This window comes from Phacochoerus africanus, chromosome 8 (genome assembly GCF_016906955.1).
Source record: "Phacochoerus africanus isolate WHEZ1 chromosome 8, ROS_Pafr_v1, whole genome shotgun sequence".
NCBI classification, from domain to species: Eukaryota; Metazoa; Chordata; class Mammalia; order Artiodactyla; family Suidae; genus Phacochoerus; species Phacochoerus africanus.
This window is the reverse complement of record NC_062551.1, coordinates 55,869,670-55,896,408: the sequence shown is the minus strand read 5'-3', so window position 1 is coordinate 55,896,408 and position 26,739 is coordinate 55,869,670. Positions and strand designations below refer to the sequence as shown.

General features: G+C 54.1%; 3 protein-coding genes and 1 long non-coding RNA gene across 6 annotated transcripts; 3 read left to right on the top strand and 1 right to left on the bottom strand.

The window, feature by feature from the left end:
• Positions 1 to 4,302: 4,302 nt before the first annotated feature.
• Positions 4,303 to 6,029, top strand: NKG7 (natural killer cell granule protein 7). The gene is made up of 4 exons (XM_047790238.1): positions 4,303 to 4,676; positions 4,754 to 4,900; positions 5,270 to 5,404; positions 5,511 to 6,029. The coding sequence occupies exons 1-4, from the start codon at positions 4,520 to 4,522 to the stop codon at positions 5,567 to 5,569; spliced, it is 498 nt and encodes a 165-aa protein (XP_047646194.1). The 5' UTR covers positions 4,303 to 4,519; the 3' UTR covers positions 5,570 to 6,029.
• Positions 6,030 to 6,265: 236 nt separating this feature from the next.
• CLDND2 (claudin domain containing 2) lies at positions 6,266 to 9,349 on the top strand. Of its 2 annotated transcripts, XM_047790241.1 has the most exons (4): positions 7,781 to 8,072; positions 8,421 to 8,558; positions 8,864 to 8,983; positions 9,237 to 9,349. In XM_047790241.1, the coding sequence occupies exons 1-4, from the start codon at positions 7,781 to 7,783 to the stop codon at positions 9,308 to 9,310; spliced, it is 624 nt and encodes a 207-aa protein (XP_047646197.1). In that variant the 3' UTR covers positions 9,311 to 9,349. The 2 variants fall into 2 exon arrangements, 1 of the variants encoding a protein (XP_047646197.1); XR_007136300.1 differs by lacking the exons at positions 7,781 to 8,072; positions 8,864 to 8,983; positions 9,237 to 9,349 and adding an exon at positions 6,266 to 6,354 and having other exon boundaries at positions 8,421 to 8,482.
• On the bottom strand, positions 8,659 to 10,621 carry LOC125132675 (uncharacterized). The gene is made up of 3 exons (XR_007136301.1): positions 10,437 to 10,621; positions 9,195 to 10,301; positions 8,659 to 8,988 (listed from the first exon to the last, which is right to left on the bottom strand). It is a non-coding gene; the product is annotated as an uncharacterized LOC125132675 (long non-coding RNA).
• On the top strand, positions 10,063 to 25,852 carry ETFB (electron transfer flavoprotein subunit beta). 2 transcript variants are annotated; one of them, XM_047790236.1, is made up of 6 exons: positions 10,063 to 10,169; positions 17,590 to 17,748; positions 17,862 to 18,020; positions 20,726 to 20,788; positions 24,229 to 24,387; positions 25,639 to 25,852. In XM_047790236.1, the coding sequence occupies exons 1-6, from the start codon at positions 10,113 to 10,115 to the stop codon at positions 25,807 to 25,809; spliced, it is 768 nt and encodes a 255-aa protein (XP_047646192.1). In that variant the 5' UTR covers positions 10,063 to 10,112; the 3' UTR covers positions 25,810 to 25,852. The 2 variants fall into 2 exon arrangements, with proteins under 2 accessions (XP_047646192.1, XP_047646191.1); XM_047790235.1 differs by lacking the exon at positions 10,063 to 10,169 and adding an exon at positions 11,197 to 11,304.
• The last annotated feature ends 887 nt before the right edge of the window (positions 25,853 to 26,739 follow it).

The window sequence follows — 26,739 nt, the reverse complement described above, 5'->3', positions numbered from 1 at the left end:
CCAGCGTTGCTGTGAGCTGTGGTGTAGGTCGCAGACATGGCCCGGATCGCGTGTTGCTGTGGCTGTGGTGTAGGCTACAGCTCAGATTCGACCCCTAGCCTGGGAACCTCCATATGCCGTGGGTGTGGCCCTAAAAAGACACAAAATAACATAAAATAAAATAAACTATACATAATAGACTCTACATAATAGAGTATATATGATAGACTATATATATATATATATCACAGTAGGATAATAGGATAAATAAAACCATCCATGAACAACCAACATTTTGATCAACTAAAATTAAAAAATAAAGGGGAGTTCCCGTCGTGGCTCAGTGGTTAACGAATCCGACTAAGAACCATGAGGTTGCGGGTTTGTTCCCTGGCCTCGCTCGGTGGAGTAAGGATCCGGTGTTGCCGTGAGCTGTGGTGTAGGTCGCAGACACGGCTCAGATCTGGCGTTGCTGGGGCTGTGGTGTAGGCCAACTGGACCCCTAGCCTGGGAAACTCCATGTGCCACAGGCGCGGCCCTAAGGAGACAAAATAATAATAATAATAATAATATAATAAATGATTTTAAAAATAAAATTAAAAAAAAGTTAAACAAGCAAACAAAAAAACCCTTGGCCACTTCTGCCATCTCCAGTTGGCTCTCCTGATGTTTTGTCCCCTCCCTAGATGGGGCCCTCCAAGTACAAACACCCACACTCTGATCTGCACCTGCCGCTTCACCCACCACTCATGACCTTGACCGTCCCTCCATTCATTCATTCATCCATTCGTCCACTCAACCAGTGGATGCCCGTGGCCCTGTGAGTTACTAACGCTCATCCTAAAATAATAAAGCTGTTTAGTAAGATTAATTCCAATCATAAGAATATTTCTTATAGCCTACGCTAGTAACTGTTTTATTTTATTTATTTTTTATTTTTTGTCTTTTTTGCCTTTTCTAGGGCCGCTCCTGTGGCATATGGAGCTTCCCAAGCTAGGGGTCTAATCAGAGCCATAGCCACCGGCCTATACCACAGCCACAGCAATGTGGGATCCGAGCTGCATCTGCGACCTACACTACAGCTCACAGCAACACTGGATCCTTAACCCACTGAGCGAGGCAAGGGATCGAACCCGCAAACTCATGGTTCCTAGTTGGATTTGTTTCCACTGCGCCACAACGGGAACTCCCACTAGTAACTGTTTTATTAATAGAGGCCCTATTTATCGGGGCCTCTTCAAATAACAGTAGTACAGTAATACAGTATTTATAGAGGCTTCCTCTAGTAATATAGCAATTGAGGCCTTCTTCTCTAATTATAATTAATTGATGCCTATTTAAGTAGAAATATTTACTGAGACTTTTTCCAGGAATCGTATTTATAGGGGCTTACTCTAGCAACAATACGGATGTTATAACTCCAGACTCATATCTCTGAATACTTTCTCAACATTTCCACTTGAAAAGAAGAGGCATCTCAGAGTTCCTGTTGTGGCTCAGTGGTAATGAACCCAACGAGGATCCATGAGGATGTGGGTTCAATCCCTGGCCTCGCTCAATGGGTTTGGGATCCGGAATTGCCGTGAACTGTGGTGTAGCTTGCAGAGGCGGCTCAGGCCCTGAGTGGCTCTGGCTGTAGTGTAGGCTGGCAGATGTGGTGCCGATTTGACCCCTAGCCCAGGACTTCCATATGCCGTGGGTGTGGCCCTAAAAATACAAAGAAGAAGAAAAAGGAGGAGAAGACAAAGAAGAGGCATCTTAAATTTCGCCTTTTTTCTTACTTTTTTTTTGTTTTGTTTTAGGGCTGCACCTGCAGCATATGGAAGTTCTCAGGCCAGGGGTGGAAATGGAGCCATAGCTGCCGGCCTCTACCCCAACCACAGCAACGTGGATCTGAAGAGGCAGGCAAGCCACATCTGCGACCTTTCCTTAATCCACTGAGTGAGTCCATGGATCGAACCTGCATCCTCAGGTTTGATACTAGTCGGGTTTGTTTCCAATGAGACACACCAGGAACTCCAAATGTCAGGTGTTTTTAAATTAGGTCCCTGATCTCTCTCACATCCCACAACTGCCTCTTCTAAGCTCCATCATCTTACTAAAGGTAAAAAGGAGAAAAGAAGTTCCCGTCACGGTGCAGTGGAAACGAATCAGACTAGGAACCACGAGGTTGTGGGTTCGATTCCTGGCCTTGGTCAGGGGGTTAAGGATCCATGAGCTGTGGTGTAGGTGGCAGACATGGCTGGGATCTTGCATTGCTGTGGCTGTGATGTAGGCTGGCAGCTGTAGCTCCAATTAGACCCCTAGCCTGGGAACCTCCATATGCCGTGGATGAGGCCCTAAAAAGCAAAAAAAAAAAAAAAAAAAAAGTGGAGGGAGTGGGGATTGAGGCATGGATTACAGGGTTTGAAGAGAGGGTTGAAGAAAGGATGTGGGTGTGATACTGGGCAGGCTGGAGTTGGGACTGGAGCTGCCATCTGGTGTGGGGACAGGAAGATAGGGTTAAGTGTCTGGATGAGGATGGGTTTGGGTTTGGGAATAAGAATGGGGTGAGGAGTTCCCATTGTGGCTCAGAGGCAATGAATCTAACTAGTATCCATGAGGACAAAGGTTCAATCCCTGGCCTCGCTCAGTGGGTAAAGGAAGGATCCAGCGTTGCTGTGAGCTGTGTTCGAGCTGCGTCCGTCTCCTGCATGGATGCATCTCAAGTCTGGTGTGGCTGTGGCTGTGGTGTAGGCCAGCAGCTGTAGCTATGATTTGACCCCTAGCCCGGGAACCTCCATATGCTGCGGGCATGGCCCTAAAAATACCAAAAAAAAAAAAATGAGGTGAGGTTGGAGGATAGGGATGGGGTTAAATTTAGGGGGTGGAGTTGGGGGTTAAGGAATGGATTGTATCTGGGGTTGGGGAAGGGATTGAGTTTAGAGTTGGGGTGGGGAATGCCAATGGGGTTAGGTTTGGAGATTGAGATGGGAGATGAGGTTGAGTGTGGGCTTGGAGCTGGGGTTAAGGGTGGGATCCAGCTCAGAGTTGGGTTTGGGAATGAGAATGGGGTTGGGATGGAAGGTAGGGCTGGGGCTAAGGAAGGGGTTGGAGCCGCAGATAGGATAGGGTTGTGTTTGAGGTCAAGATCACAGATGGGCTGTGTGCTGTGCCCCCGTCACCACACCCCGTAGCCCAGACTTTCTGGAGCCTGCCCAGCTGCTCCTCACGGCAGCCACGTCCACCGCCATTTTTGCAATGGCGTCCCAGCAGCTCAAGACCTGGATCCCCTTCCGGGAGCCTGTCCTCAGGAGTGGTGAGTTAGCCCCCTGGGGAGGATCTGGGTGAGGGATGGGGGCCTACAAACCACAGCCTCTAAAGGACGACGACCCAGCCTCCTGGCTCCCTCTGGTTCTCCCCTTCTCCAGCTGTCCTGGGACGGGTGGCTCTGTTTGTCTTCATGAGAGAAGTCCTCTTCCGGGTCATTCCTGCACCACAGAGGTCACGGTCGTCTGGGCCTTCTACCTGGGCTGTGGGACCTTCACCCTCCATCTGCTCACAGGTGGGGTGTGGCCCAGGACCCCATGCTGTGTGTGTGTGTGTGTCTGTGTGTGGTGGGGCTGGAAAGTCTTGCACCGACATTCTTTATACCCCACCCCACTCCCTGACCACAGAAACCCAGATCCTGGACATAAAGCCCACCCTGCTGAAGGCTCCACCTGAAGAAAAACCATCTGTAAACTCATCTATCTGAGAAGGATGTGGGCAGGTCTCCCGCACAAACTTTCAAATGTGATGGCTGGCTACCTGCCCTGGGCATAAGCTCCAAGCCAGGAGCCCCAGGCCTGAGGGCCCCTGCCCTCAGGACCCGGAGTCTAGGCTTCTAGCACCTTCCTCCTTCAGTCCCGTCCCCTGGCCTCCTGTCCCCTCCTTCTATGGAGACCCTAGCGTTGGGGGTGGCAGCTCCCAGAACGGAAGATTGCAGAACCCACAGGAAAGCATGATGCATCCCTCAACTGTCCCCTCTGGCCATGCCCCCCTCCCACGCAACTCACACCCTGGCCTCACTCACCACATCCCACCTCTGGGCCCCCCAAGCCATTCTCACCTCTTCCAGGAAGGTCCCCTGGGTGTGGAGGGCGCCGAGGAGGAGGTATAGAACCTTCTATAGAGACAGAGAAGCAAGTGACAAACCAACCATTCAAACCACAGACAATGTGACATCTTCAGGGCCCTCCGCCAGCACCACAGGCTCTGAGGGGAACCTCAGGGAGGGGGGGACGGTGTCAGCGCAAGCCAGGAAGGGAGGGTGTGTGTGACAAGAGTCAGCTGCCAGGAACTGGGTGAAGCCAGACCAATCTGATCTGAAGGAGCGCGGTCCGAACTCCTCCTCCACCCCCAGCCGCCCCTACTGCCGCCTGGTTTCTCTTTCTTGAGCTCAGAGGACCCAGGCGTCTGGGGGGGGGGGGCAGCCTCCTCCCCTCTCTGAGACCCGGAAGCCTGGATCACCAGCCTCTTCATCACCCAGGACCCAGAAACCCAGCCTCCACCACCAGCCATGGAGCCCTGTCGGTCCCTGGCCCTGCTCACGAGCTCCCTGGGCCTGATGTCTGTCTTGGTTGCCCTGAGCACGAATTTCTGGTTCGAGGCCCAGGGGCCCCACTTCTCATCTCACTCAGGCCTCTGGCCAAGTGAGGATGAGGGCTCTGTAGAAGGTAAGGGGGGGCCATCTCTCCCGGAGTGGGAAACCGCCGGAGGGGACAGACACTCAGAGGTCCCGTCTCCCGAGCAGGCTACATCCATGTGACCCAGAGCTTCGGCATCCTGGCCGCCCTGTGGGGCCTGGTCTCTGTGAGCTTCCTGGTCATGTCCTGCATACCCTCGCTGTCCGCGCCTGGCCGTGGCCCCCTGGTCTCAACTTTCACAGCCTTTGGTGCAGGTAAGGCCCCTGGGCTACACTGCCCCACTCCCTGCACTTGGACTTGATGGTTCCAGCTGAGGGGCTGAGCTCGCTCTCTCTCTTTCCTTCCTCTCTTCCTTCCCTTTTTAGGGCTGCACTCGTGGCATATGGAAGTTTCCAGGCTAGGGGTCAAAGCAGAGCTGCAGCTGCCCACATACACCACAGCCACGGCAACAGCAGATCTGAGCTGCATCTGCGACCTACACCACAGTTCATGGCAATACTGAATCCTTAACCCACAGAGCGAGGCCAGCAATCGAACTCACATCCTCATGGATACTAGTCGGTTTCGTTATCACTGAGCCATGACAGGGACTCAGGAGCCATCTCTCTTGCCTCCATCTGCAGCCCTCTCTCTGATGGTGGCTATGACCATCTACACTGTTGAGCGCTGGAACCAGCCCAGACACTCCCAGATCCAGAGGAGCTTCTCCTGGTCCTTCTACCTGGGCTGGGTTTCAACAGTCCTCTTTCTCTGTACAGGTGACTGATGCTCCGGCAGTTCTGGGGGTGGGTGGGGACCGGTTGGAGATTCTGAGGGGGCAGCACAGGGGCCAGGGCTCTAACCTCCCTCCCTCTGTCACTCCAGGTGGCCTGAGTCTGGGCGCTCACTTTGGTGCCCCTCGGGCCGGCTATGACAGCGTGTGACCTGCGCACTGGCTTTGGGGCTCCCTTCTAGGAAGGCATCATCAGGGATCACGGGAACAGCCAGTTCCCCTTCCAGCTCAGACTCCCAGCCTCCGCAGCCTCCTCCCTTGGTGTCTTTATTCTTTCAACAAACATTTGCTGGAATCTGGTTATTCCCCCCATTTATGCAGCCGCCACATGACAACAACTGGCCAGCTCCACGGTGGGTGACACGGTGCCCAGAGAGGAGTCAGACCTGCCACCTGCCCTGCCCCCAAGGTGCTTCCCACCCCATGTGGGCTCGGGCACGAACTTGACCCTCCGTCTGGCCCTTGGCTCTCTTCTTCGTCCTTTTACCTCTATTTTTCAGTGTCTTTCTCCTTGTAGCTCTTTTCTTCTTGCTCCTTCTCTGACTTTGTCACCTTCACCTCAGTCCTCCTTGTTCATTTCATTAATAAATGCACTCCTTCAAGGCTTCAAAGTCTTTTCCCAAGTGCATCTTATTTTTTTTTTTTATTTTTTTTTAGGGCTGCACTTGTGACATGTGCAAGTTCCCAGCCTAGGGGTCGAATTGGAGTTGTAGCTGCCGGCCTATGCCACAGCCACGTGACAGCAACACTGGATCTGAGCTGCATCTGTGACCTACGCCACAGCTCACGGCAATGCCGCATCCTTAAGCCACTGAGCAAGGCCAGGGATGGAACCTGCGTCCTCATGGATACGAGTCGGATTATTAACCCCCTGTGTCACAACGGGAACTCCCCAAGCGCATCCTTTGTGCTGGGCCTCCTGCTGGGGATGCTGAGGTGAGTCAGATGGAACCCTGCCTGCTGAGGCTCCAAGGCCGGTGAGGACAGGCAGAGCCCAGGGTGAGCACTGGAGGGGGGCTTGACGTGCCTGGGGAAGGGGTGGGGTGTGGAGGTGCACTTTCTGGGGAGACGGTTTAAGAACTTCTCTAAGGGGATCAAGGAAAGATAGTGCAGGCAGAGGGACCCCAAGGTGGAGGCGCGGAGAGGCTGGACGTTCTCAGAGGATGGAAATAGCGCCTGGCAGGTGACACTAGAATGTGGGGGTGGCGGGAAATGAAGACGGAGAGGTGGGTGGGAGCCAGCACTGCCAACCCAACAGTTGGCTCTCTCTTGAGGGTGATGGGGAGCTAAGAGTATGGGCAGGGGAGGGACAGCGTCTGCTCTGGGTGCTAGAAAGCCCCCTTGGGGGCATGAGGGGGAGGCCACAAGGTGAGAGAAGAGCTTGGCAATGCCACAGGTGGGACTGGGGGCCAGGGCATGAGATGAAAAGGAGGGAAGGAACCAGAAAGATTCAGCGAGCAGGAGGAACTGGACTCAGGGATGCAGGGGCTTTGTGGGGGTAAGAGGCAGAAAGGGGGCAAGGAGAGTGCCCAGGGCTCGCGTCCAACTCACTGGGTGGGATGGATGGGGCTCACCTCTGGTTTGATGGAAGATGCCGAGCCCCATCAGGATGTGGTTGAGTGTCAGGACCTGGGGGATGGTCAGAAGCAGGTGAGGACCTGAGGCTGAGGCTCAGGAGAGAGACCTGGGCTGGAGAAGGAGTTCGAGAGGCTCTCAGTGCATCAGTGGTCCCTGGAGTTCGGCTGGTAGGAAGGTGCAGAATGGAGCCTCCAGGAGATTAGGCACTGAGCAGTAGAGGAGAGAGGAAGAGCAGGAGGCTGCCTGGGGACCCGGAAGAGCACAAAGAGCCAGAGACCAGGAGAGCCTCTGGGGTCAAGGGAAAAGAAGTTTCTAGAAGGACATGGACTTCTATGTCATGGCCCTTGGGCTTCCCCAGCCTTGCCATCTGATTCTGAGCTGTCATTTTGCTAGAAGAGCTGCCTCCGTGCGTGTGCGTGTGTGTGTGTGTGTGTGTGTGTTTGTGTGTGTGGGTTATCTCTTTAAATGGCCCGTAGGACAAGGTGTTCTAGAACTCCTGCTGCCTCACAGAGACCAGCCTTCCTCCCCTGCCCCTCTGGGCTCTGTTTGAGAAGCCCCGGGAGCCGGGGAAGCTGGGGGTGAGTCATTTCGATGTATGCAGGGGGTGGGGGCGGGGAGGGCACTGGACAGGCCAAAGGCACAGCCCCTGGGGGATGGGGGTCCCTGGACCACAGGGAGGCTCCTAAATGGTGATACCTAAGGTGGTCTTGGGTCTGGGAGGGGCCAGAGGGGGTCCCCCGAAGCAGGGACCCCAGGCCAGGGTGCTGGAGCAGCCATCTGGGATATGGAGGGACATGCAGGAGAGGGTCTCTGGGACTTGAATGAACCCTGGATGGGACCTGGGGGAGGGAAGGGTGGTCTCTGTGGCCAATCCTGCCTCTGTGGTCCTCGGCACAGCCTCCCCGGCATGGGGGTGAAGCGGAGCCTTCAGACAGGGGGCACCTTGCTGGGCTTCTTGGCCAACATCCTAACCGTTCTGTCCACTGCCTCCAACTACTGGATCCGCTACTCTGGGGGCCACAGTGGCCTGTGGCAGGAGTGTAAAGAGGGCATCTGCTCCAACATCCCCTGCCAGAGTGAGGCTCGTCGCTCAGCTGTCAGACCCCCCCCACTGGACAGACACCCCCACACACACCTCCAGCACCGCCCACAGCTGGCCCCCTCCCCTAACACAACTGCGGGGCACATCCTGCAGCGCCCCCGACCCCACCCCAGCCCAAGATCCGGCCACCCCTCCACAACAGAAGCCACCACGAACCCCCACGTGGGGACCTGCTTTCCCTGTTGCAACGTTAACGGCCCCTCATGGTGTAACTTCCAAGTCCGCATCCAAACCCCTGACCCTGCTCCCAGCCTCAACCCGGTGGGTAGGGGAGGTGGCCACAAGCGGTGCCAGAGGGGTTGATAAGGCCTGCCCTCCCCAGCCATGCTGACGGTGACAGGGGCATGCATGGTGCTGGCGGTGGGCTGCAGCATCGTGGGCTTGATGATGGGGCTGCGCATTCGGTGTCACGAGGGCGACTTGCGGGGCAAGAACACGAGCGCCATCTTCTTCCTCGGCGGTGAGACGGCATAGGGTGGGCCTGGGGGTTGAAGGAGGCAGGAGCCCAGGGGTCGCGACTTGAAGGACGAGGAAAGGGGCGGGAGGGAATGAGCTGGAGAACGAGAGGAGGGGGCGGGTCCCGGGGGGGGGGGGGGACAAAGCTCCACGCGGGAGGCGCTAGAGGGGCGGGGTCAGGGGCGGAGGCCTGGGAGACGGGGAACAGCAGGAGGCCCAGAAGGGCGTGGCCTGAGGCGATGGGCGTGGCCAGGGTGGCCGGGGTGCAGCCCCCTGGCCAAACTCATCCGGTTGGTGGGCGGGGCCCAGGCCTCTTGCTGCTGATCGCCTTGACAGGTTACACAGCGAAAAATGCATGGAAAGACGACGTCTTCTTCTCCTGGTCCTATTTTTCGGGGTGGCTGGCTTTACCCTTCTCTATTCTCGCGGGTAACCTGGACAGTGGAGGAGGGTGGAGGAGACTGCCCCGAGGGCCGCTCCCCTCCCTGCAGAGACCCCCCCCCCCCAGCCACCTCAAGACACCACAGAGACTCCCCAGTACACTCCACTCTCGGCTTTCCCGCGGACCTGGCAGAAATGCCCTTAAGAGCCCCAAACCCCAGTCCCCGGGGCCCTCCTGGCCATTCGCCCCAGGACCCACCTTTCCTCCACCCTCCCTCCGTTCCCGTTCCCCTCCCGTTAGGCTTCTGCTTTCTGCTGGCGGACATGATCCTGCAGAGCACAGATGCCATCAGTGGATTCCCCGTGTGCTTGTGACCGCAGCTGCCTGGGACAGAATAAAGGGAGGGCTTCCACCGCCGCGGTTTCACGTGCCTTTCTGGGGGACGCGAGGACGGGGACGCGGGGGTACCTGGAGGCTCAGGGAAAACGTAAGGGCTTGAATCTACAGGGAACATGTAGACATGGGGTCACGGGCATAGTGGAGACTCGGACCTGGACAGGTCAAGGGAGGTGTATTTGGAGGGGAACGGGGACACAGGGATAGTGGAGTCAGGAGGGGACGTGGGCGCATAGAGAAGATGTAGGGACACAGACATGGAGGAAAAGTGGAGACAAGGACGGGGAGATCGGATATGGGGAACTAGAGACACAATCATGGGATGAGGAACACGGGCATGGAAGGAACGGGGGGGACGCAGAGGAGTCAGAGGTGTGGGGACACGGGCACTGCGACTCAAGCGAGTAAGAGGTGAGAACTAGGGAAGGGGGAAGATCTGAGGGCACTGGGAAAAGTGGAGAACTCTCCGGGAATGCGTCCCTCCGCTGCACGACCTTTTCCCTAGTTCTCGGCCACTCTCCCTCTGCAAGGATGTTCGCCTTTCCCACCGGGTTCCGCCTCCCTCCCCAAGATCCGCTCTCTATTGGTCCGCATCTGCTTGCCACACCTCCCTCCCCTCTGGCCTTCCGATTGGTCCTCTGTCGGGCGGGGAGGCGAGCACCGTAGCGGTTGACTGGCTGGCGGCGCGGGGCGCAGGCGCAGTGAAGGACAGAGGGGCGGGGCGTCCGGACTGTGAGGCCGAGAGCGAAGACTCACCCGGCGGGTCGCCGCGGCAGGAAGATGGCGGAGCTGCGCGCGCTTGTAGCTGTCAAGAGAGTCATCGACTTCGCCGTGAAGGTGACCGGGCCCCCCCTCCCTCCTCCCTGAACCCCGCGGCCGTGTGCTTCCGGGGTCACGAGCGCACACTGTTTGAGGGTCTTCTGGTACCTCGTATCTCTGCCGCTCTGACCGCAAAAGTCAAAGTCACACCTGAGGGCAAAGATCAAGAACTGAGAGGTTCTGACGCCCGAGCCCTCTTCATTCAAAACTAGCCCCTCTGGGGTCAGGACCTCGTTCCCCAGTTCTGGACTCACCCTTTTGAGAATTGTCTGCAGGGCGACTTACCTTCTCTATTTCTCAGCTGCTGGAGGAGTCTGGTCCCTGTAACACACGGAGAAACTGAGGCACAGAGAGCTCACTCAGCTGGGAGGGGGCAGAGCCGGGATTTCCTATCCAGGTCCCTCCGACTCCGCATCCCAACGAGTGCTTTGCACTCAAGCCAGGCTTTCACCCACTAGGCTGCACTGCATACTCACGTGACTACCGCACACAATGTGCTTTAATGGAGGTCCAACGGGGGCACTGTGGGAACCCAGAAACTGTCATAGCCCCAGGGTGACTGAGGAGGCTCTAGCTAGGAAGGGAGGAGTGTGCTTTCGAGAGATGAAAAGCCACCCTGACAAGCTGTTGGAGTAGCTCCCAGCCTCCTTGAGAGAGGCAGGGGCCAGGGTTGTAACCTTGGCAAGGTCTCTGAGGGCCTGGCTTGTCCCCCAGAGAGATGCTGTCTCCATACTTGGCCTAAATCAGCCTGAAGGTAGGGACTGTCCATCCACGTCTGTACCCTCCCCACCCCCCGCATCAGACTGGGACCCCACGGCTGTGTCCCCAGCATCGGCTGTATAGTTTTTACTAATGCATTAGGCAGCATCCTTCTGAGTCCTTGATAGAGATGAACCTAGTCAGTCCTTTTTTATTTCTTTTGCTTTTTAGGGCCGCACCCGCAGCCTGTGGAAGTTCCCAGGGGTGGAATCGCAGCTGCAGCTGCCAGCCTACACCATAGTCACAGCAACACAGGATTCTTAACCCACTGAGCAAGGCCAGGGATTGAACCCGCCATCTCATGAAGGCTAGTCGGATTCGTTTCTACCCGTGTGCCACAACGAAGCTTCCCTATTCGGTCCTGTTAATACTGATCATTAATCTCATCAGGCAGGTGAGGACACTGCAGGTTCCGTTGCTTGCGACATCATCAGCTAGGCAGCGGCAGTCATGTTTGAAAAGTGCGGGCAAATCTGGCTCCCCTCTCTGTTTCTCCCATCCTCACTCAACAGCCCCTCAGCCTAATGACAGCTCGAGCAGCAAGTGGCAGGGGGGTTGCCTCCATCCTTTTTGGGGACAAGCCCGATTCTCCAGGTTCCCGCCCCCTTCTCACTGTTCCTTTGGGCTCCCAAAGCCTCTCTCTCCCCAAGCCCTGGTCCCTGACCTGAGATGTCTGGGGTCAAACCTGTCCGTTACCGCCCCCGCCCCAGACAGGCTCCCATTTGACTGAGCTCTGGGTCGGAGCTTCACCCAGCACAGGACCTCGCCCATGGGTGAACCCGTCCTTATTTGAGCTCCTTTCATCACCCCTCCCCCGCAATGTCCTGGGCTGCCTGCCCCTCCCACAGTACCCCAGGGCTCTCTCCATCGCATCCTGTCTTCCTAGATGTGTCCCTTGAGGTCCCTTTCTGAACAAATAAGCGATTCAGACACGGCCAACTACCTAATCACCGCGCCAGGCCCTGGACACCATCCCAGCCCTCTGCCCCTCCCCTCCTCCCCTCCCCTCCCCACAGCCTGTGGTTTCTCAGCCCATCCCTCCAGCCCTCTCCATCCCTGTCCTGCTCCCCCTCCTCCAGCAGTTCATGTCCCACCTGAACCCTCTCCTCCCCAGGTCCCCAGTCTCTCTTCTCCAGTCCATCCCCTCCCAGCCTTGGGGGGCCTCCCCCCACCACCACCCCCGCCCCCCACCACCGGTCACTCATCATCAGGGCTGACTCCCTACCCCCAACCCTGCTGTGGCTCATCTTCCCACTGCTCCCACAGCAGCCCCAGGAGAGGGTCCCAGCCCTTCAGCCTGGTGCTCCAGACCCTTCAGGGTCCAGCCCTGGCCTCCTGGCCTTCCTCACCCTTTGTGCCTCCACAGCTCCCGCCTGCTCATGTTTACCTGACTGCCCAGGCTGCTTCTTGGCATTTCCTTTGCTCCCGCTGTGCCTTCTGCCTGGATGCCCTTCCTCCACCCTCCCAGCTCTGCTTCTTAGCCCTCTCGTGACCTGCCTAACCTTGACCCCAAGTGCTGCAGCAAAGGTTAGTGATTCAGTGGCATTGCCACTTCCAGGAAGGCCCCCACCCCATCCCCTGAGGCTACCTGGATGTGGCCTTGAGCGCTCCTGCAGCCCCCGGTCTTGTCCCTCAGCCCTTCCCATACTGGATTGAGATCCCCTGTTTGCCCAGATGTCACCCTGTGCCCCTAGACTGGCACCTCCTTTCCGGTGGTGTGTGTGTGTGTGTGTGTGTGTGTGTGTGTGTGTGTGTTTGTCTGACCTGTCTTTGTGTTCCCCACTCCTTCTAGACTTTGCTCAAAGGTCACCTTCTCCAGGAGGCCTTCCCTGGTCACCTGCTTGGTCTCTTTCTGCCTCAGTTGCTCCATCTTTTTTTGTTGTTGTTCCAGAGCCACAGCAGTGACAATGCTAGATCCTTAACCCATGGAGCCACCAGCAAATTCCTGATCCACCTTTAAAATGAGGATGAGGGCGTTCCCATCGTGGCTCAGCAGGTTAAAAACCCAATGTAGTGTCCATGAGGATGTGGGTTCGATCCCTGGCCTTGCTCAGTGGGTTAAGTTTCTGGCCTTGCTGTGAGCTGTGGCATAGGTCACAGATGTGGCTCAGATCTGGCGTTGCTGTGGCTATGATGTAGACCGGCAACTGCAGCTCTGGTTTGACCCCTAGCCTGGGAACCTCCATATAGTGCAGGTGTGGCCCTAAAAAGCAAAAACTAAAGTTAAATAAAATGAGGATAGGTGACTGACGTTCCTTTGTGGCCCAGCAGTTAAGGATCTGGTGTTGTCCCTGCTGTGGTACAGTTCAATCCCTGGTCCAGGAAGTTCCACATGCTATGGGCACAGCCAAAATTATAATAATAAATAATATTAGGAAATAAATAAAAGGAGTGTCCTGATGGTAGTAACCATCCCCCCTGGGCTCTTAGGATGGTTGAATTGAGTTAAGGCCTAAGGAGCCGTTGGAGGCTTGCCTGCCTGGGTCAGGGCTGTGTCTGTTGAAGGTTAATTTGTTGGCGCCTTAAAGAGAAAGCCTGGAAACTTCATGGGGAGTCGTCTCCCTCAATTTATAAAACATCATTACTAAAAGAAAAGAGAAGAAAAAAAAAAGGCTGTCACCGATTTTTCAGGCCAACCAGTGTTTTCCAACTTACATAATTGAACTAAATAGCATTTCTGAAATCAGCTCAAGTGTCAAAGGTCTTCCATGGAGGAGACAAGCTGGCACAGGTGCCCAATGGCTCTCATCCCTTTCTCCTTGGGAGTCAGGACTCTGGAGCCAGGAGTCCTGCCAGAGCAGGAGCAGGCCTGGGGCCCTCCCTTGTTGTGCCCCCCCCCCCGCCCCCCACTGCCGCCACCCACCCCCCACCACCACCACGGCTCCCTGGTGAGGCCATTACACGGATGTAGTATGGGGGGGGGGCTGCCTTCCTATTTATAAAGGGGAAGCTCCTATCTTGGATTTTATCTGGGTTTTTTTTGGCCATACCCACGGCAAGTGGATGTTCTGGTGCCAGGGATAGAACTGAGTCACAGCAGTGACAATGCCAGGTCCTTAACTCACTGCCCATAAAGGAACTGCCCAGATTTTCTTTTCTTTCTTTTTTTTTTTTCTTTTAGGCCTGCACCCCCCAGCACATGGAAGTTCCCAGACTAAAGGGTCAAATTGGAGCTACACCTGTCAGCCTACACCCCAGCTCACTGCACCACTGGATCCTCAACCCACTGAGTGAGGCCAGGGATCGAACCTGCATTCTCATGGATATTAGTTGGATTCTTAATCTGCTGAGCCACAATATTTATTTATTTATTTATTGTCTTTTTGCCTTTTTCTAGGGCTGCTCCTGAGGCATAGGAGGTTCCCAGGCTAGGGGTCTAATTGGAGCTTTAGCCCCTGGCCTACGCCACAGCCACAGCAACGCAGGATCCTTAACCCACTGAGCAAGGCCAGGGATTGAACCCGCAACCTCATGGTTCCTGGTTGGATTTGTTAACCACTGAGCCACGACGGGAACTCCTGCTGAGCCACAATAGGAACTCCCAGATTTTTTTTTTCCTTATGATTTTTATTTTTTGTATCATAGTTGGTTTACAGTGTTCTGTCAGTTTCTACTGTACAGTGAAGTGACCCAGTCACACATACACTTTCGCTGACATTATCCTCTATCATATTCCATCATAAATGACTAAATAAGAGTTCCCTGTGCTGTACAGCAGGATCTCGTTGCTTATCCATTCCAAAGGCAAGAGTTTGCATCTATTAACTCCAGATTCCCAGTCCATCCCACTCCTTCCTGCTCCCCCTTGGTAACCACAAGTCTGTTCTCCAAGTCCATGAGTTTCTTTTCTGTGGAAAGGTTTATTTGTGATGTATATTAGATTCCAGATATAAGAGATATCATATGGTATTTGTCTTTCTCTTTCTGACTTCCTTCACTTAGTATGAGAGCCTCTAGTTCCATCCATGTTGCTGCAGTGGCATTATTTTTTCCTTTTTATGGCTGAGTAATATTCCATTGTGTATATGGACCATATCTTTTTAATCCATTCATCTGTCAATGGACATTTAGGTTGTTTCCAGGTCTTGGCTATTGTGAATAGTGCTGTGATGAACATATGAGTGCATGTATGTTTTTCAAACAAAGTTTTGTCTGGATGTATATGCCCAGGAGTGGGATTGCTGGGTCATATTGTTCTGTATTTAGTTTTCCAAGGAACCTCCTTACTGTTCTCCGTAGTGGTTGTACCAGTTTATATGCCCACCAACAGTGCAGGAGGGGTCCCTTTTCTCCACACCCCCTCCAGCATTTGTTATTTGTGGATTTATTAATGATGGCCATTCTGACTGGTGTGAGGTGCTACCTCACAGTAGTTGTGATTTGCATTTCTCTAATAATCAGTGATGTTGAGCATTTTTTCGTGTGCTTGTTGGCCACCAGATTTTCTTCTTTTATTTTATGCTTTTTTAGGGCTGCACCTGTGGCATATAGAGGTTCCCAGACTAGGGGTCCAATCGGAGCTGTAGCTGCTGGCGTACACCACAGCTCATGGCAACACCAGATCCTTAACCCACTGAGGGAGGCCAGGGATTGAACCCACAACCTCATGGTTCCTAGTCGGATTCGTTAACCACTGAGCCATGATGGGAACTCCCAGATTTTCTTTTTAATGAAAGGGAGGGCTTTGCTGTTTTAGGTTCCATGCTGAATGGACAGGTGCTCTTGTGAGCAAGTTCTCATTCATTTCCCTGACAAGTGTTGATAGTGGACCCACTATGGGCCAGGCACTGTTCTAGGCTGTGGGGTGACTCTCATGACCCAAACACACACAAGTCCCTGTCTTCATGGAGTTGACCTTGTGCTGGGGAGAAGAGAGCTAGTAAGTACAGCATGTGTCCCGCGGCCGGGGTGGGCAGCGCTAGGGAAGGAAACAGAGTACGAAGGTGGGGAGCGAGTTCCCGCTGTGGCGCAGTGGAAATGAACCCGACTAGGAACCAGGAGGATGCCGGTTCCATCCCTGGCCTCGCTCTGTGGGTTAAGGAGCCGGCGCTGTCATGAGCTGTGCTGTAGGTCACAGATGAGGCTCTGATCTCGAGTTACTATGGCTGTGGTGCAGGCCAGCAGCTGCAGCTCCGATTTGACCCCCGGTCTGGGAACGTCATGTGCGGAGAAGTGAGAAACGTAGGTAATCATTCACAACACGCCCCCTGCCCCAGACCAGGAGCCCCCCAGGCCAATGGGCCCGTCTGTCTTGCACATGGCAGGGCCTGGACTCCAGCTCAGGGCACACAGTCACCACTCAGTGAAGATGCCCTGTGTGTGGAAAGGAGCAGGCGAGGTTTGCTTGCAGACTCTGGACCTTTGCCGTCTGTTTGGCAGAGAGAGGCCTTTGATGCTAGTGGGTTTTTTCTTTTTTCTTTTTTTTTTTCCTGCTTTTTAGGGCCACACCGTGGGCATATGGCGTTTTCCAGGCTAAGGGTCACATTGCAGCTGCAGCCGCTGGCCTATACCACAGTCACAGCAACTCAGGATCCAAGCCTCGTCTGCAACCTGCACCCCAGCTCACAGCAACACTAGATCCTTAACCCACTGAGCAAGGCCAGGGATTGAACCCACATCCTTATGGATCCTAGTTGGCTTTGTTAACCACTGAGCCCCGAAGGGAACTCCCAATGCTCATGTTTTTCAAACTAGATCTTAACTTTCTGTGGGTCAGGAAATCCATGTAGCAGGCAGGCATTAAAAAGATGGGGCAGCGGGTTCCCTGGTGCTCTAGTGGTTAGGATTTGGCACTTTTGGCCCTGTGGCCCAGGTTCAATCCCTGGTCTGGAAACGGAGACTCCCACATCAAGCCTCTGCACCCCACACTAGGGGGAAAAAAAAACAACAGAGTATGTTGTATAAAGGCAAGACACATATTCACCAGAACTTACATTGCAGTGGTATTTATGCCTACGTAGAAATATAGGTTATGCATTTAAAATACACTCAGGGAGGAGTTCCCATTGTGGCGCAGCAGAAACAAATCTGACTAGTATCCATAAGGATGAGGGTTCGATCCCTGACCTTGCTCGGTGGGTCAAGGATACGGGGTTGCCATGATCTGTGGTGTAGGTCACAGGTGTGGCTCAGATCCTGCGTTGCTGTGGCTGTGGTGTAGGCCCCTAGCCTGGGAACCTCCATATGCTGTGGGTGCTGCCCTAAAAAGCAAAAGTAAATTAAATAAATAAATAAATAAAATAAAATACCCTTGGGGAGAAGTTCTCTCGTGGTGCTTCAGGGGAAGGATCCGGTGTCACTGCAGCAGCTTGGGTCGCTGCTGTGGCGCGGGTTCGCTCCCTGGCCTGGGAACTTCCATATGCGAGCGTGGTTGTCCCCCAAAAGAATACCCTTGGGGATGGTGTGAAATGTTTTTCTTGCTGTAGGTTATGGCACAGAAAAAAATTGAGAAACACTCTTTCAGGCCCAAGGGGCAGCCACAGAGTCAGACAAACTCAGATGTCCCTGGCACCCAGTGACTGTCCGAATGAGAGGGTGGCCTGTGAATTCTAACCCGGTCTGTCCCTGGAGCCCTGGGACCCTGGACAAGGCCCTGCCCCTTTCCGGGACCCCATCCAGCCCCCTGCCCACCTTTCCGCCTGCTTCCTCTGACCCTGTGCCTTCCCCTCCCTCTGAGCAGATCCGGGTGAAGCCCGACAGGACAGGGGTGGTCACGGATGGCGTCAAGCACTCCATGAACCCCTTCTGTGAGATCGCTGTGGAGGAGGCCGTGCGGCTCAAGGAGAAGAAGCTGGTGAAGGAAGTCATTGCTGTCAGCTGCGGGCCTGCCCAGTGCCAGGTGCAGGGGGACTGGGGCCCCAGGCCTGGGCCTGAGGGAGGAGGGGCTGGGGGCTGGACTCCAGGGTCCCCCTGGGCCTAGAAGCCTAGCCAAGTCCCTTCTCTGCTCGGCAGGAGACCATTCGCACCGCTCTGGCCATGGGTGCAGACCGTGGCATCCACGTGGAGGTGCCAGCTGCAGAGGCGCATCACCTGGGCCCCCTGCAGGTGGCCCGGGTCCTGGCCAAGCTGGCCCAGAAGGAGAAGGTGGACCTGGTGCTGCTGGGCAAGCAGGTAGGTGTGCCTGGCCCCTCCCTGGTCACGGCCCCCGGAGAGGGGAGAGCGTGACGCAGGTGGCCCAGGCCAAACCCCTTGGGCCTCTGCTCTTCCCCCTGCTAGAAACTTTGAACAGGGGACCGCAGGGGCCCTGTGGGCCTCAGGAGACCCCTGTGGTCTCGTGAGGTGAGACTGGCGCCTCGGAGGCCATGGCGATGGTCCACGTGGAGCAAGAAGGCCTGGGCCACGGCTGGCAGGGCAGCTCAGAAGGACGCGTGGCTGGAAGGCCAGGGCTTGTGTCACGGGGATCAAGGGGGACGGAGGTGGTACGAGTGGTGCCGCCATCTGGCTTGGGGACACAGGAGACCCAGAAGGACCATCAGAGGGAATGTGGAGGGCCCAGGGGAGAGTTGGGCAGAGCCAGGGCTGGAAGGCAGACCTGAGGCTTTGGGTGTGCGGGAGCAGGCGCGGCTGTGAGCGTGGGAGGGGTGGGGCCATTCTGGGTGCTGGAGGGCGCCTCGGGGGCCGTGAGGACTGGACTGGAAGGGAAGAGACCAGAGGCCGGGACTTGGGGAGGAGGTTGGGGGTTAAGAGAGTGAGTTGGGGCGAAGACCCATCTAGAAGCCTGCCAAGCCCATGGCCCTCTCAGGCCAGGCAGGTGTGCGGTCCGGCTCAACCGTGCCCTCAGGAGACCCAGGATGCCCTTCCTCGGGGTGGCCTCCCCACCCCTCCCTTTCGAGGACAGACCTGGTGGCCTTATCCAGGAGAGGGGCAGAGGATGGTCAGAAGAGCCACAGGGGAGTTCCCGTTGTGGCTCAGTGATAACAAACCCGACCAGTATCCATGAGGATGCAGGTTCAATCCCTGGCCTCACTCAGTGGGTTAAGGATTAACGTTACCGTGAGCTGTGGTGTAGGTCGCAGATGCGGCTTGGATCCTGCATTGCTGTGACTGTGGTGTAGGCCAGCAGCTGCAGCTCCAATATAGCCCCTAGCCTGGGAAGCTCCAGATGCCACAGGTGTGACTGTAAACAAACAAAAAGAAAGAACAGAGCCACAGACAGGTGGTGAGGAGGGGGAGCGGTCAAGGGAGCAGGGGCTTAGGGTCAGAGGCCAAGAAAGAAGGTCAGAGGCTGTGAGGTAAGATGGGGGCAGGAGACACAGATGGAGCTGGGGCCCCAGTGGGAGGGACTGGGGATTCCAGCAGGCCAGATCCGCCCCTGGGGAGAGGAGGAAGCTGAGGGGTCCAGGTAGCTTGTTGGGTGTCTGGCCCAAGTCAGGTAGAAGAAAACAGAAGGATGACAAACAGCAGGGGAGTCGGAATACAAATCAGAAGACCGAGGCTGAGGGTAAAAAGGCAGTTTGGTGGGGCCTGGGGCTCATACCGGCCTATTGAAGCCCCCATATTCACTGGTAGGTCTCCGACTCTGATGTCCCACCCATCCTAGTTGTCAGGAACAGTTCCCAGGGCCAGAGCCTCCAGCTGGAGAGATATCAGATGGATTGGTCAGGACATCATTTGTTGTAGGTGGCAGAATCGTGACTCAAACTGGCTGAAGCCAAAAAGCAAACTTATTAACTCATGTAAGCGAGCTTCAGGCATGGCTTGATCCAGGGTTGGACATATGCCCTACACTCTGCTCCTCTGTCTCGGTTTCACTCTCTGTAGCTCCAGGGTCACTTCCCACCAGTCTGACAACCCAGCAGAAAGAAAAGAACGTCTTTCCCAAGGGCTCCAGCAAAGCTTCCAGGGCTGTCTCTTCACTGGTCCAGCTGGAGTCATGTGCCCATTCTTGAACCCACCCCTGGGGTCAGGGGTGAACCATTCTCATTGGCCCAGATTCTTTTCATCTAGTTCCCCAGTGTGGTCAGCGAGGTCTCTGGAATAAGACAGGGAGCAAAGATGTGGCCCTGGGGATGCCAGGTAACCTCATGGGCCCCCTGAACAAGTGGCTGCCCATCTTTGGGCCCAAGTGAGGAGATGGGATCTTTCTGGGCCAGGTGTTGGTCAACTGTGGCCCATGGCCACCCCTGATTTCATAAATAAAGTGTTTTTTGTTTGTTTTGTTGTTATTTTGTTGTTTTTTGGCTTTTTAGGGCCATACCTACATCATATGGAGGTTCCCAGGCTAGGGGTCTAATTGGAGCTGTAGCTGCCAGCCTATGCCACAGCCACAGCCACAGCCACAGCCACCGCCACAGCCACAGCCACAGCAGATCCGAGCTGCGTCTGCGACCTACACCATAGCTCACAGCAACGCCAGATCCTTAACCCACTGAGCGAGGCCAGGGATGGAACCCGCATCCTTATAGATACTAGTCAGGTTCATTTCCGCTGAGCCATGATGGGAACTCCCATAAATAAAGTTTTATTGAAACGCTACCTCCCAAAAGAGTTCCCTGGTGGCTCAGTGGGTTAAGGATCCGGTGTGGTCACTGCTGTGGCTGAGGTCACTGCTGTGGTGCGGGTCTGATCTCTGGCCCGGGAACTCCTGCGTGGCCAAAAAAAGAAAAAGAAAAGAAGAAAGAAACGCGCCCACATTTGTATTGTCTTTGGCTGCTCATGCACTAAGTGGCACAGTTGAGTGATGGTAACAGAGCCTGGGTGATATTTACCGCCTGGCTCGTGATGAAAAGCGTTTGCCAACCTCCGTTCTAGACAAAGGCCCAAAGGATACGTGAGAAGCCCGATCAACATACAATCTTATCTCTTTCCCCACTCAGGCCATTGATGATGACTGTAACCAGACAGGCCAGATGACAGCCGGATTTCTGGACTGGCCACAGGTGAGGCTGGAGTGGGGACCATCTGCGGAGGGCCAGGCCCCGGGGCTCGGAACACAGCCACCCCTGCCCTTCTGGAGGGAGGCACATGTAAGACAGGACGGCTACTCTAGGAATTCCCTGGTGGCGCAATGGGCTAAGGATCTTGTGTTGTCGCTGCTGTGGCTCAGGTTGATGCTGTGGCACGAGTTTGATTCCTGGCCCGGGAACTTCCGAATGCTGCAGGCCAAAAAAAAAAAAAGAAAAAAAAGATGGCTGCTCTAGTGGGTAAGGAGGGGCACACAGCCAGGACACCAGGCCTCATCTGGGCCACCCTGCTGCTTCTCAACCACACCAAAACCCATCCCCACCCCAGGGCCTTTGCACTTGCTGTTCCCTCCACCTGGAGCAGTTCTCCTAGATGGCCTCGGGGCGTTTCACTCCCTTCCAGGTCTCTCCCCAGTTATCACCCCTTCGGAGAGGCCTGCCGTGCCCACCCTTGATGAAGTACTCATGCCCCCTCCCCAGCTCCCGCTTCCCCAGTCCAGTCCAGTAGAAATGCAAGTGATGTGGATCGTTGACAATTTTTCACAGCCACATTAAAAAAATTTTTAAGGGAGCTCCCTGGCGGCTCAGTGGGTTAAGGATCTGACATTGTCACTACTGTGGTTCAGGTCACTGCCGTGGCTCGGGTTTACTCCCTGGCCCGGGAATTTAGATATGCTGCAGGAGCAGCCAAAAAATTAAAAATTAAATTAAAAGGTAAAAAAGGCAGGAGCTCCTGCTGTGGCACAATGGATCAGCATCTCTGGAGCGCTGGGATGCAGATTCCATGGGTTAAGGATCCTGCACTGGTGCAACTGGGGTATAGGTCACAATTTTGGCTCAGTTCTGATCACCAGCCCCCTCCATATGTGGCCCGGGGAATCTAAATGCTGTGGGGTGGCCAAAAAAGAAAGGAAAATGAGAAAAAAGAAAAAAAAAGGAAAAAAGGCAAAATGATGGTAATCCTATTTTACTTAACATAATATATCTAAGATATTACCTCAACATATAACTGTTAGGGCAATTATTGAGCTGTTTTCCAGTCTTTTTGTTTTTGGTACAAAGTTTTCAAAATCCAGTGCGTATTTTGTATTTACAGCGTATTTTGTATTTATATCTCAATTCAGGAGCTCAGTTTCCATTGGAAATACTTAATTTAGATGCCTGAAACTCAATGTTGCAAAAGTAGATTCACACGCCCCCCAAGTTCTTCCAAACAAACTTAAAACTTTTTCCAGTAACTATTTTGTTTGTTTTTGTCTTTTGTCTTTTTTTAGGGCTGCTCCTGCGGCATATGGAGGTTCCCAGGCTAGGGGCTGAATAGGAGCTACAGCTGCCGGTCTACACCTCAGCCACAGCAACTCGGGATCTGAGCTGGGTCTGTGACCTACACCGCAGCTCACGGCAACACTGGGTCCTTAACCCACTGAGCAAAGCCAGGGATCGAACCTGAGTCTTCATGGATACTAGTTGGCTTCATTAACCACTGAACCATGAAGGGAACTCCTGTTTTGTTTTTTGTTTTTAATATCTTTGCTGAGATAAAACTGATCTGTACAGACTGATCTGATCTCTGCACAGAGAACAAACTTGTCATTGCCAAGGGGGTGAGGGGTTGGAGGAGGGATGGACTGGGAGTTAGGGATTAGCAGATGTAAACTTTTATATGTATATATATATATTTTTTTAATTATTTTATTATTTTTTATTTTTTTTGCTTTTTGCCATTTCTAGGGCCGCTCCTGTGGCATATGGAGGTTCCCAGCCTAGGAGTCGAATTGGAGCTGTAGCTGCTGGCCTACACCATAGCCACAGCAATGCCAGATCCAAGCCGCATCTGCGACCTACACCACAGCTCATGGCAACGCCGGATCCTTAACCCACTGACCAAGGCCAGGGATCGAACCCGAAACCTCGTGGTTCCTAGTTGGATTCTTTAACCACTGACCCATGACAGGAACTCCCAAGCTTTTATATATAAAATACATAAACAGCAAGGTCCTGCTGTGTAGCACAGGGAACTAGATTCAGTATCCTTTGAGGAACATAATAAAAAGAATGCTAAATAATGCTAATAAAAAAATATATATGTGTAGCTGAATCACTTTGCCATGCAGTAGAAATTATTACAACATTGTAAATCAACTATACTTAAGTTAAAGAAATTTTTTGGGTTTTTTTTGCTTTTTAGGGCCGAGATTGCAGCATATGGAGGTTCCCAGGCTAGGGGTCCAATTCGAGCTGCAGCTGCCAGCCTACACCACAGCCACAACAACACCAGATCTGAGACACATCTGCAACCTACACCACAGCTCACAGCAACATCAGATCCTAAACCCCCTGAGTGAGACCAGGGATCAGCCTGCGTCCTCATGGATCCTAGTCAGGTTCATTAAGCACTGAGCCACGATGGAAGCTCCAGAAAATAAATTCAAACTGACCTGTACAGTAAACTCCCTCATGGAGCAGTGGCTTGAGGATCCAGTGTTGTTGCAGCTGCTGTGCAGGTTCAATTCCTGGCCCAGGATTCTGCATGCCATGGGCGTGGCAAAAAAAAAAAAAAAAAAAAGATAAAAAACTGATCAGTATAATAACCTGCACATATATAAAGTGTGCAGTTTGGTAAGCTTTGACACATGTTGCACACTCATGAAGCCATCACCACAATCATGGTCTTTTGCTTATCAATTTTTAAATTTAAATTAATGAAATAAGGAGTTCCCGGTGTGGCTCAGCAGTAAGTAACCCGACTAGCATCCATGAGGATGTGGGTTCGATCCCTGGCCTTGTTCAGTGGGTTAAATATCCGGAGTTGCTGTGGCTGTGGTGTAGGTCAGCGGCAACAGCTCCGATTCGACCCCTAGCCTGGGAACCTTCCTATGCCGCAGAAGCAGCCATAAAAAGACAAACAAAAACAAAACTTAAACAAAAACAAAACCCAGTGCCCAATACTCAATGCCTGTTCACTGGCAGGTTCAGGAAGTTAGGACTTGACCCTGGGTCCTGGTTAGACATCCTCCCCTGGATTTTTGAGATCCCTTTCCGTGGCTTCCTCCTGTTTTGGGGGGTTTTCTTAAGGGCCACACCATGGCATGTGGAAGTTCCTAGGCAAGGGGGTTGAATCGCAGCTGCAGCTGCTGGCATCCACCACAGCCACAGGAACTCTGGATCCATAGCCCACTGAGCGAGGCCAGGGATCAAACCTGCATCCTCATGGATACGTGTTGAATTTGTTACCACTCAGCCACCATGGGAACTCCATCCTGGTTTTGAACTTGAAGTCCATATGTCACCTTGGGGGACTCTCCCACGTGTGTCCTCTGTCTTTGGCTCGTGCGTGCATGCACTCAGCAGGGGCCTGTTCTGTGCCTGCCCTGCATTAACTGTGCGCATGCTTTCCCCACGCTGTCCCTCCCCAGGGCACATTCGCCTCCCAGGTGACACTAGAAGGGGACAAGGTGAAAGTGGAGCGGGAGATCGACGGGGGCCTGGAGACCCTGCGCCTGAAGCTGCCTGCCGTGGTGACCGCTGACCTGCGGCTCAACGAGCCCCGCTATGCCACGTTGCCCAACATCATGGTGAGTGCTCGGCAGACAGGCCACTGACAGCCGGGGAACAGCTGAGGGCCGCAGCCTGGGGCCTGACTGTGAGGGTTCACCACATCATTTCTGCCCAGCGTAAGCAGTGGGGCTTGGGGCGGGGGGGGGGGCTGTTTATGCAAACAGGGAGGGTTTGCTGGTTGCCTCAGCCAACAGAAGGGCGTCACTGGCCAGTAAGGGCTCCCCTGTCATTCCAACCAGTGGGAAAGTTTCCGTGTGTAATCTTAGCCCAGTAAGGAGGCTTCATTGGGTCATCTTGGTTCATTAGGGATGGTTGTCTTAGTGACCAGCATCAACAGGAAGGAATCATTGAAGCCATCATGGGTAACTAGGAGGAGTGCATGAGGTCGCTTGGCTAATAGGAAGAGTTTGCTATTCATCATGGTTTGTAGGATGGGCTTGTGGGGTCATCTCAGCCAATAGGGAAAGGGCAGGGTATCATCTCAGGCAGTAGGGAGAGTTCAATGCATCATCTTAGCCAACAGGAAGATTTCATTGACTCATCTTAGCCGATATGGAGGATTCAGTGGGTCACCTCAGCCAAGAGGATGAGTTCAGTGCATCATCTTAACCAATGGGATGAATTCCATGGGTCATCATCTCTGCCAAGGAGGAGAGTTCAGCGTGTCATCTTAGCCAATAGGAAGAGGTCAGTGGGTCATCCCAGCCCATAGGATGAGTTTAGTGAGTCAGCTTAACCAATAGGCTGGGGCTGTGGGTCCTCTGTACCAATGCGGAGAGTGAGTTCAGTGTGTCACCTCAGTCAATAGGGAGAGTTAAGTGTATCATCTCAGCCTACAGGGAGGGTTCAGTGTGTCATCTCTGCCAGTAGGGAGGGTTCAGTGCGTCACCGCATCTAACGGTGGGGGTTCAATGCGACATCATCTCAGCCAACAGGGAGACTATAGTTACTCCTCTTGGGCAAAAGTCCGTTGAGTTATTATTGCCAGAAGGAGGAGTTTTCCAGGCCACTCTAGCCAGCGAAGGACTTTCCATGATGATTGACAAAGAGGGACTCTCGCAACAGGAGCTTCCCTAGGGCATCCCCAGCAGGCATTGTCCACATGTGGTGTAGCCCTCAAAGAGGCCACATGTGCCCTGGGCAGTGGACAGGTCTGAAAGTGTTCAGCCAGCGGGAGTGGTTCTGCAGACATGGCACCCATGGAAGGGGGTACCCGGAGGGTGGGCAGGGCTTCGGCAGCCCCGTGAACTGTGGCCTCCTGCGTGCAGAAAGCCAAGAAGAAGAAGATTGAGGTGATCAAGGCCGGAGACCTGGGCGTGGACCTGACCTCCAAACTCTCTGTGGTAAGCGTGGAGGACCCCCCCCAGCGTGTGGCCGGCGTCAAGGTGGAGACCACGGAGGACCTGGTGGCCAAGCTGAGGGAGATTGGGCGCATTTGAGCCCCTTCCCTGAAACTCGGCAATAAAACCATGACTCTCCTTATGTCTGTCTCTCTTAACTCATTCCCTGGAAACTCGTTCTTTGAGTCGTTCAACAGACACTTAAGTCTCCTGTGTGCCACGTCATGTTCTGGGTGATGCTGGGGACCCAGGTGAGTCACATCCACTCCCTGCCCATGAAGAGCTTCCACGTTGAAGGGGAAACAGATGCAGACGAAGGCACCTGTACAAGCAGGTGCTGTGCTGTAAGCCAAGGCAGCACTGGGCTTGGAACACATTTGGGGCATGTGACCTGGCCTGTGGGGTCGAAGGGACCTCCCAGGGAGGTGGCATCTAAGTTGAGTCTTTTTTTTTTTTAATGGCTGCACCTATGGCATATGGAGGTTCCCCGGGCTAGGGGTCAAATTGTAGCCACACTGCCGGCCTACACTGCAGCCACAGCAACACAGAATCCGAGCTGCATCTGAGGCCTATGCCACAGCTTGTGGCAACTGCCAGATCCTTAACCCACTGATCAAGGCCAGGGATTGAACCCGTGTCCTCATGGACACTAGTTGGGTTCTTAACCCACTGAGCCATGACAGGAACTCCATAAGTTGCATCTTGAAAGACACGTATAGGGAGTTCCCCTCATGGCTCAGCGGTAATGAACCTGACTAGTTTCCATGAGGATGTGGGTTTGATCCTTAGCCTTGTTCAGTGGGTTAAGGATACGGCGTTGCCAGGAGCTGTGGTGTAGGTTGCACGTGCGGCTCAGATCTGGCATTGCTGTGGCTGTGGTGTAGGCGGGCAGCTGCAGCTGCAGTTCACCTTCTAGCCTGGGAACTTCCATATGCTGCGAGTGCAGCCCTAAAAAGACCAAAAAAAAAAAAAAAGAGAGAGAGAGAGAGAAACATCAGTGACAGTGTGGAGAAGGGCTCTCATCTGCAA